The 10,773-nt window shown below is 41.4% G+C and overlaps 1 protein-coding gene across 7 annotated transcripts in view; it reads right to left on the reverse strand.

The window, feature by feature from the left end:
* The window catches only part of Cdk14 (cyclin dependent kinase 14), a 574,714-nt gene that overhangs the window by 115,505 nt on the left and 448,436 nt on the right, over positions 1-10,773 (reverse strand). For all 7 annotated transcript variants that reach the window (XM_021162869.2, XM_029477257.1, XM_029477253.1 and 4 more), the window contains one exon: positions 5,992-6,040. In XM_021162869.2, coding sequence (XP_021018528.1) covers positions 5,992-6,040 — 49 coding nt within the window. The remainder of the gene's footprint in view (positions 1-5,991; positions 6,041-10,773) is intronic.

Consider the following 10,773-nt stretch of genomic DNA (forward strand, 5'->3'; position numbering starts at 1 on the left):
ACACACACACACACACACACACACACACACACACACACGTATACCAAGGAAGATCTCCAGACATCTAGGTGTAAAATGCAATGTCTTTTAGACATTATGCCCATGCTTGTATAAGCCTGGTATATATATGATAAACAAATACTTCGCATATTGATTTACAACTGTGTTACTGAATATGGTAGCCACTAGCTACATGTGACTCTTTACATATCAGTCAAGTAAATTCAAATTGAGTTGAAGTTGAGCTCCCCATGCAGACAATCTAGTGGTTCCCACAGTGGGTACTGCTGATGTCTGTATTAGAGATGTCAAGTCAAACTTTCAGTTATTACCAGGCTTCCTGAGCATAATCTCTTTTAAAACTCTGTGCTAAGAACAGACAGTGATTCCTCCCTCATGCATAATTTTGAGCATATCTTCTCTGAAGCAGGCAAAGTGGATTATATCTGAGCTAGCACGGGCTGGCTGGGCTTGCTCTGCCTCACCCACGGCTCATGACTACATAGGGAATCCTTTACTGCCATGTAAACAGAATGGCTTCCTATGATGCCCTGTTTATTACTAATTGCCTCAAGGCTGTCAATGTGTTACTTTCCACGGTGGCTGGACCTTACCACTGACCAAGGCCTACAACACAGAGAGATACCTGATCTGTATGTGACTCTGCCTTCTGTAACTCAGTGCTGCAGACATCCAGAGTTCTGCCTCCCAGAAGTGTGCAATCACAATTTTAGACAACATTCTTAGTCCATGGTACCTTGGTCAAAGAATGCAATTGCCACTTCATGCTGGCAGAAGCAGAACAGCCCTGCTGGAATCTGTTCAGGACACAGCTCAGGAAAGGCCTCTCCTGGCAGCCGACCTGCCCCTGAGAGCTCTGGGAGCTTCAGAAACTACTGCTGGGTGTTCCTCCTTAATGAGCTGCCCAGCAGAAGGACGGCATTAACCACACCAGAAGCCAGTGTACTTTTTGGATGAAGAGGCCAAAATGTAATCCAAAGGATGAAAAACAATGACTGCTGCCAACTCCCAAGCCTGGCACATACTGCCAATTAGCAAGAGAGAAGATAGCTATTTCCTGTCCATCAGAAGAACAAAACCTGTCACCTGACATACAGCCAACAGCATGGGGCCTGCCCTCAACCACCCCCAGAAACTGTTAATGACAATGGGTTTTTGCTACCCCGCAAAAGGGGAGAAGAAATCTGGCTATGACACAAAACAAAATCAGGGTCTAAGTCCCTCAGGGCAGTGAGAGCCTGCAGAGGAGCTAAGAAGTCTGACTTGCAGGAAGTGAGTGGGTGACTGGCAGAGCCATCCCCTGCACTTAGCTGTGAATCCAACCTTCTTCCTACAACAGGAAACTCCCCAGTAATGCTACAAGGAAGGGGTGAGCTGGAGGACTGTGCTCAGAATCCTGAAACATCTTCTTCTTCCATTGAGGACTGCAACCAGGTTTCCACTCTGTCCTGCTCTCTGCTGCATGAAAGCCCAGGCTGAGAAGGATGTCAAATTTGAAAGAGATCTTTCTACCCAAAGATGTGCTAAGAACAAATAAAACCTGGCTATTTCTAAGTATACCACAATAGGACTCCTTTCACAAGACTCACAGGGGGATATTTCCCAAGCCATAATTTTTCAATTGCATTGATCACTCGCCTCTCACCCTGTTTTCATATTGCTATTACTGATCAGTAATCGGAAAAGCCTTCAGCTAGTTCTCTTTGTCACGGAACATGCCCCAACTGTATGTTTTCACACAATCCAATTCTATCTGGGTTTGGGGTTTCTAGGACACCTTCCAGGACCCACACAATATCTCTCATTATTTGATCCTCTCCCATTTCTTCTCAGCACTCCCTGTTTGCAAACTCCAGGGACTTTCCTGGATCTGCCTAGCGCACAGCCAAACAATGCTTTGAGGCACCAAACTAATGAGTCATTATTATGAAAACGAATGTCCCCAGGAGCTGCTTTAGTGGTGTTTGAACAAGCAGGGGAGCTCTGGGGCCTTGAAACCATACCACTCATGTGTGTCCAAGACCAAATACAACAGCTGTTTGCTTACAGGTTGAAAATGACATTTTTGAGGGAACAGAATGTGGTGAGAAACTAGACTCCACACATCCTTCTACTGCTGCACTGAAATCTGCACAAACAGGCGGCTGGTAATTGCAGCCATCCTCAAATTATGAGAGGATGCGATTCCAAAATGTCAGCTTTAGAGCTGATCACCCCATACTCCCTTACCTCAAAGCCAATCAATGATGCAGAGAATAATTTTCTTGGAAATATTATGAAGGGAACTCTCCAGGCACTAAATAAATTAAAACAGCTACTTTGAAGTAAATAGAATTATAACAAAAGTTGTCAAGAGTGAACAAAATGTGCGAGTGGATGACTTTTAGATCTGGCTGACTCAGCTGCGCCCCCTAGTGTCCAGACTGTGTTCTTACCTTCACCTTATTGCTAGGCTGGCCAGGAAATGTCCATCTCTAACCTACTTACTTCATAGCACATTGCTTTGTTAGGTAGGTTCTAAATCAACTTCGAAGGTGGCAGAGTGGGAAAGATGATCTTTCTGCTTCGTGAGAGGCGCTGATTTAAATCTTAATGATCCACTGAGATACCATAGCAAGAAAAACAGTAGAGTGCCCTAACGTAAGTATACAGAGGGAAAGACTGTTCTCCAAACACTCCTTCCTATCTATGCTTTGTGCACGTATAGCACACCTGTCTCCAGGTCATCTTTAAAATATGTTCTGGAGGTAAAACATCAAATTGGATAAAATGTTCAAGGAAAGCTCAAAACCACAACATTGGGCTATTTCTAAAATTTCCAAATTAGGGCTCACGGCTCTGTTCGGATATAGAAACACGGCAGGGAAGTGTTTCCTTTTCTATTTTTTCACACCCGAAGGTCGCCTCACCATGGCCTTGGTATTTACTGCACATCTACTAACACCAACTACACACATTCTTAGGAAAAACCTAGTTGTGCCTCCTGAGCACACGTATCACCTGCAGGACCAGCACTTTAGGGGAAGGGCGGGGTGAGCCTGGCCAGACCCGCCTTCCCAGCCATGAGCTCTATTTTCCAGCTGTGTCTTCTTTGACTTAGTGGTTTGCCCTTAGTTCTTTTTTCAAAACTTTCATACCTCCCAACTCGTTCAGCTGTTAAAAAGTTCCAAAGCAAGCAAATGTGTTCTTGGAATCTCACCCTTCTCTTTGCTGGAGAATGTATACTAAGGCTTCTTCTCCAGCCAAAATAATAAAAGATCTTTTAAGTGGCTGAAATTCTTGGTGAATTGCACATATTTGCCAATGTCAGACAACTATAAATAGGGAGATTTACAAGAGAAATAGCGTGACTCTTCATAATTCCAGTGAAATAAAATGGACTATTTGGAGCAGTTACAGCATAGGACATATTTTTATGAAATTCAGATTTATCTGCATTTAGCCCAAATCCCCTTTAAGCAGGAAAAGCTTCCTGGATCATGCACTTTCAGTATGAGGAAACGAAAGGGCTTACTTTCCTTTAATGGTAATCATTAAACATTCTTAAACTGATAATATTTATTTTATATTAAGCTTTTCAGTTTGGATATTTACTGCATCTTTTTATATCTTCTACCACAGCTCTATTATTATAGAATACTAAAAAAAAATCAGAAGGTAAAATCATGCTCATGGTTACTGATATAAGTAAAATCACTGGTGGGAGCGAGGGCAGATGTGGTTCCAAAGTGGACAGGATTATTTAATAGCTATTTAGATGGAAGGTTCTCTAGCTCAAGAAACCCCCATACTCCTTGGCAGGCTAACACCCCCAGTAGCTTCCACAACTTCGATAATGCTACCTTTAAAGATACTGTTACTTAATTTTGTGCTTTAACTTTTTAAATATTGTTATTTAATTTTGTACCTTATTTAATGGCAAACTACTTTTTGGACTAGCTCATCATCACATATATTTCAAATAAATTGAATTGTTAGAAATTATTCTGAATCCATGACTATAATACAAGACAATGCAGAAATTGCTTCAGTTTATGAACTTCTACAAATTAAAAAAATCTACAAGGTAAAAATAGTTGTTATTAGCATATGTGCATTGTACAAAGTGATTGGATTTCATATTTTTATTAAAATGTATCATTACCCTATACATCTACATTATCCTTTCCTGTCTTACCCAGCCAGTCCTTTCTTCTTCCTGAAGAGTCACCCTGTGGTACTTCCATGTCATTCACATGCTCGTGTGTGTGTGTGTGTGTGTGTGTGTAAAATCTAGATATAACAAAAAACACGCCATAATTATCTTTCTGATTTTAACATATTTTTTAGTTTTATGGTTTCCAGCCCACCCATTTTCCCATCTTCCTGCAACAGGACTAACTCAGAATGCAGCCTGCAGAGGGTGTGCCTCCCAGGGAACGCACCCTTTACATAGTGAAAACAGCCAGCATGAGATCCAGCTGTACTACCCTCAGGAGCACACGCAGTACAGAGACGCTCGCTCAGCTGAGCTTCACATGGCACGGTTCATAACAGCCAACTTCAACTGACCTTGGTGTCCATCCATCACATGTGGAGAGATAAAGAAAAGGTGGTACGCAAACATAATGGAGCTTTAATTAGCCATGAAAAACATCGAGGGTAAATGAGAAAAGTATCACGAAATTCATCACCTTGTACAGTCAACATATCCTAATAATTAAAATGAGCTACATGCATTATTTTTTAAAAAGCTTTGTAGTAGAGAAAAGTGATCGTTCCAGCCACTCTTCTAAAGGCACGGTTAATTAAAAAAAGGCTGGTTTAATCCTTCAGATTACTACAGAACATAACACAGCCACCCTAAGAGTTTCTCTCTATCTCTCTACCTCTGCTGACAGCACTGAGCAAAACCATTCTTGTACAAAATGTTTCTTATTCTTTTGTTGTCAATGCCGAAAATGAAAATGTCACAACAAGACATAGTAAGATTGTTACACCGGACTCTCTACAGAGAACATGGTAGAATGAATGAGACTTTACTTAATCCAAGGGGCTGCAGCTAGGCTGCCTACAGTGGGGTGTTTGAAATGTGATGTGAAAGCTAAAGAGGTAGCTCACCCTGTCTTCCAGCGTCCAGTGTTCCACTCACAGGCTCAACTGCAATAAAGGCTCCTGGGTAACTTGCAAAACTCAAATTTTCCTATTCTGTCAAGTTTCAAACCAATAAATATATTGTATATGCTTGTTATTGCCCTGTCTGTGGGTGTGTGTGGACCTCTATATGCATGTGGTGTCAGAGAGCACCTCTGTGGAGTCCTCTCTCCTTCTGCCTTTGTATGGATTCTGGGAACCAAATTAAGATTGTCAGGACATTGTAGCAACCTTTTAAATCATCAGACAAAAAAATAAAAATAGTTTTGTAAGATCAGATGAAATGAAAGAAATGGGGGGTGGGAGAAGGAGTATTTAGACTTCAAGTGATAAATGTGTTTCACTCCCCAGTAAGGTTTAGGGGGGATAAGGAGGTAAATATTGGGGGGATGGGGAACATCCATTTTTATCACTCAGTTATAGTAGTCAATGCTATTTGTTAAAAGGTAAGTTACTATGGTATATTCTGTAAGTGTTAGTCTGCCAATGCTAAAATATTTCATAAAATTTGGTTATAAGGTGGGTGACAGTAGATTCTAGAATTTACAGTTCTCATACAGTGCTACCTTGCTCCAAGAACCTGAACCCACACTTGCTGTTGGCTCTGTCTAAGCATGGTAGATGGTTTGCAGAAAGGGCTTAATGAATGGGTGAGTAACAGCATCAGTGAATGGAACCATGCTGTGACAAATGTACTTCAAGAGTTGAAGGAGAGAGGAGAGAGGAGAGAGGAGAGAGGAGAGAGGAGAGAGGAGAGAGGAGAGAGGAGAGAGGAGGAGGAGGAGAGAGAGAGAGAGAGAGAGAGAGAGAGAGAGAAGTATCTGTGTAAAGACTTACTTATTCCATGCTTGTCTAAGGCTTTTAGAGCTGTACACGGTAAAGCGTTCTGAAATAAAAAAAGAAAAATAATAAGCAATCTAAGTATCAAATATATATATCATAGCCTGTTGGAGAGAATAACTTGTTTTAAAAGAGAAGCTCACTATGCAGCCCTGGGACTGCCCTCAAGCTTGCAGCAATCCTCCTTGTGTTTCCCAAGGGTAGGGATTACAGCCAGGCACCACCACACTCAAGAAAATTCAGCCTTTTCCTGAGATATTGTTTGACTTGACCATAGTTAGATACAGGCACAGAAGGTCCAAACTCTTCCGATTAAGCAGTTTATAAATAGTGCAACAGGAAGAATATAACATTGAAAACATGAAATACTGCTGTCTGGCTGAGGGGGATTTCTTTCATAATCTACTTTGTTTACTATTTACTAAGTGAATAATAAACACAAAATATATTCTCAGAACCGTATGATGAACATCAGGACACCGCTCAAGGGAAACTTGTCTGCGTTATATAACAGTATCTTTGAACAAATGTAGCAATGTTGGGTCTCCTATCTTATGATACATGGTACTAACACATGCTCAAAGCCAAGTTACACATGATGCTTCAGTGGGTCCACCAGAGAGTCTACCCCATTATAGGGATGTTTTACTTGTTAGACACACTGTATAAGGCTGCTTGTTATGTGGGATTCGTGACTTATATTTTCATAGATGCCGGAGAGCTACTTTTCATTTCTCCACAACAATAAAGAAGAGCGCCTCCTCTCATCCAGGCTTTGCAGGACTAGCTGTTACCAGCCTTTCATATATTTGTCCAACCACAGATTCACACATCCCACATACTACCTGGTACCAGTTGTAATTATGGCCACCAGTTCTTTATCAGTTCAGAGATGCTTTTAAGGGGATGTCAAGTTGTCTCATAGACACAGAGAGTCAGGTATGAATAATGATGATTTTGTCAAGAATGGATTGTACACATGTATACAATGGTGGTCTTGTCCACTTGAAATCCAGGTAAAACATTCCTATTACCTGACAATGCCGTAGTGGCTGTAAAGCCATAGTACCATGTATCTGTCACACATGTGCTTATGATGACACTGGTGCACACAAACCAACTGTGCTGCCAGGTCATAAAACACTGCACACATATTACATACAATTAAGAATAATGACAATGATAGTAATAACTATGTTATCAGTTTATATATTTACTATAGCGTACTTTCAATGGTTACTCTTCCCCAGCTCTATGTGTTTATCTATCTATTCAGATCTTTAGGAAATTGTGCTGGCTAGGTTTATAGAAACATGACACAAGGTAGTGTCATTTGGGAAGATGGAGAGTCACTTGAGAAAAATGATACCATCAGAGTGGCCTGTAGGCAAGCCTGTGGTGCATTATCTTAATTAGTGACTGAGGTGGGAGGGCCTGGCCCATTGCTGGAGGCCACTTTGTGAAGGTGGTTCTGGGATATACAAGAAAGCAGGAAGAAACCAGTAAGTAGAACTCCTCCAAAGCCTCGCATCAGTTTCAGCCCTGCCTAAACTCCTGCCCTGACTCTTCTCATTGATGGACTAGTCTCTAGAAGGGCAACGCGAAACAAGCCCTTTCCTTCCAAGTTACTTTGGTTGTGGTATTTCAACACAAACAATAGAAACTGTAATTAGGACAGAAGTATCCCTGGCACCGTAGTCATAGGCTGCTGAGTGTTATGGCCCTTGAAGACCTTCCAGTGGGACAGGTTGTAGTACTGCAGACCTCCATATTGATGGCCCTGATCCTGTGTAGTGCTATGTGAACGTTCATGTTTAATTTCTAACAGAAACAATTGGAAAGGATCACAAGACTAAATGATTTTAGGGCCAAGGAGATGATTCCCAGAACCCAGATAAGAAAAGCTGGGTGTGATGGCCCAGAACTGCAATGTCTTCACTAGGGTGACAGAGACAGGCAGATTTCTGAAGTTAACTGGCCAGTTGGTCTAGTCTAGTTGGTGAGCTACAGACCAGAGAGAAATAGTGATGTCTCAAAAAAGAGTAGTTTTCACTGAGGAACATTGCTGGCTTCTAAAAGCATGTGTGCATGTACACACACACTCACACACACACACACACCATATAAATGTTTATGGTTGGTTTGTTTTTTGAGACAGATACATAGCTCTGGCTGGCCTGGAACACACAGAGATCCACCTGCCTCTGCTTCTTGAGTTCTGGGATTAAAGGTATGCAGCACATGTCCTCCCAACCCATACCCCACAAATGGTTTAAAATAAACTAAATAGACAAAAGCTGATAGGTAGCTGTAGATAGCTGGATTGTATACAACCTTGGGTTCAATCCTCAGCACTGCATAACCCAGGCACTGTGTGTGGGCCTGTAAACCCAGCAGTGGGAGATGTAGGCAGGAGGATCAGTAGTTCAAAGTCATTCTAGGCTACTGAGTTCAGTGCCAGCCCAGGATACATGAGGCTTCTATTACAAACAAAACAAAACAAAACAAAACAACCAGGAAAAGACTTTTAACATACTTTTAACATAAGGATATGTCTTATATCTTAAGTATTATTACAAGAGTCTAAACATTTAAAACATTTTAAGTATAAAAGCTTTAAGCTGGGGGCTGGAGAGATGGCTCAGCGGTTAAGAGGTTAAGAGCACTGACTGCTCTTCCAGAGATCCTGAGGTCCTGAGTTCAATTTCCAGCAACTACAAAGTGACTCACAACCATCTGTAATGGGATCTGATGCACTCGTCTAGTATCTGAGGACAGTGGCCATGTATATACTCACATGCATTAAAAAAAGCTTTAAGCTAAGTCAGTTTATTGTTGAAGAATGGAAATTACATGCAGAGTATTGTATTGCCCACACGAGTCGGGTGGACTGCCATGCCTTCAGCTTCACACAAGCTCTCCACTTAACTGACTCACATGGAGCAAACTTCAGTCTGGTGAGCTTCAGCCATCATGAGAGTTCCACACAGTTGAATTATTTATTACCTTTTATATTCTATTTTTGCTGTATTTTTTGTGCTTATACATAAGTACATGTGTTTATACTTAGATAGAGAAATCCTGTGTTATAATCACCTACAGTGTTCAGCGGGGCAATATGCTGTAACAGCAATAAGCTATAACACATAGTTCAGGTGTAGAAAGCGGAGCTGTATGGCACACCTTTAGACACTCTGGTGGGTAATGAAAGCAGGCCATCTGTAAACAAAACAGAATGCTCAAGCATGCTTAGCTCCCATGGAAACCTCCACGGAGTCCCATCACGACACACTTTTCTGAAAAGGATGGCATGCAATCTCTGCTCTGTTCACATGGGCATCTTTCAGGGACAGCACACCATTTATTTTTCCAAACAGACTGGCTTCTTTTTAATGATTCATATTGAATGGGTATGATTTAGCTTAACATCAGTTGATGCCTTTATCAATACTGTCTTGCCAGAACTGTCTGCTTTAACTTATAAGCTATGATTGAGGAAATCTACGTGACTTATATTAATTGTGTTACAGGATATTTCATGACTGAGAATACTATAAGAAAAGCAAACAGATGAAGTAAAAACACAGTTTCCTATATAAAGTACAGTGAGCTGGAAAGGAGTGACTGGAAACACTATGCAGTCATCTACCTGTCTGTCCATTGGTCTGTCCATCCATCCATCCACTCACACATACATACACTCATACATCTATCCACCCATCCACTTATACATACATACATGCTTACTTACATACATACATACACTTACCCATCCATCCATCCATACATACATACATCATCCCCCCTGTAGTGGCTATTCCTGGTTGTCAACTTGACAATATTTGGAATGAACTACAATCCAGAATTGGAAGGCTCACCAGTGACCCTTATCTGGAGGCTTGGAGATAGAAGTTTCTGATCTGGATCTTGGTGTGGAGAACTTGAGGCATAGTGGCTATGGATTCCAGAAGATTAAATCTCTGAGTTCAAGGTCATCCGGGATTAAAGGTGTGGTAGAACACACCTTTAATCTGGCTACACCTTCTGCTGGAGACAGTATAAGGACATTGGAAGAAGGTAGTCTTGCTCTTGCTCCTTTGCCTGCTTGCTGTGTGAGATTGAGTAACTGCTAGATCCTTGGACTTCCATTCACAGCTGCGACTGAACCATTGTTGGGAATTGGGCTGCCGAATGTAAGTCATCAATAAATTCTTTTACTATATAGAGACTATCCATAAGTTCTGTGACTCTAGAAAACCCTGACTAATACAGAAGTTGGACCAGGAGTGGGGTATTCCTGTGACAACCTGACCGTGTTTTGGGGAGGACTGTGGAATGACTTTGGAACTTTGGGCTTGAAGATCCATTCGCTGTTAAGAGCTCTGTCAGATGTTGTGTAGGAGCTTGGAAGATAGTGTTGAGAACAGTGCGGAAGATGGAGGCCTGGCTTGTGAAATTTCAGAGGGAAAAATTAAAGACCCTTGTCAGGACCATTACTGTTTTGATAGTGAAGATTCTGTAGTTCTGGTTAGCTGGGGCTGAAGAATCAGCTGTGATTAACAAGATACCAGAACTACTAAAGCAAAAACTTTGCACTACTGGGACTATTGATGCTGGTTAGCTGGAGCTAAGAAATTAGCGGTGATTAAGAAAAGACACCGTCAATAAGACAAAAAGACCACCAGCAGATTGGGAAAGGATCTTTACCTATCCTAAATCAGATAGGGGACTAATATCCAATATATATAAAGAACTCAAGAAGGTGGACTCCAGAAAATC

The sequence above is a fragment of the Mus caroli genome, chromosome 5 (genome assembly GCF_900094665.2).
Source record: "Mus caroli chromosome 5, CAROLI_EIJ_v1.1, whole genome shotgun sequence".
Taxonomy (NCBI): Eukaryota; Metazoa; Chordata; class Mammalia; order Rodentia; family Muridae; genus Mus; species Mus caroli.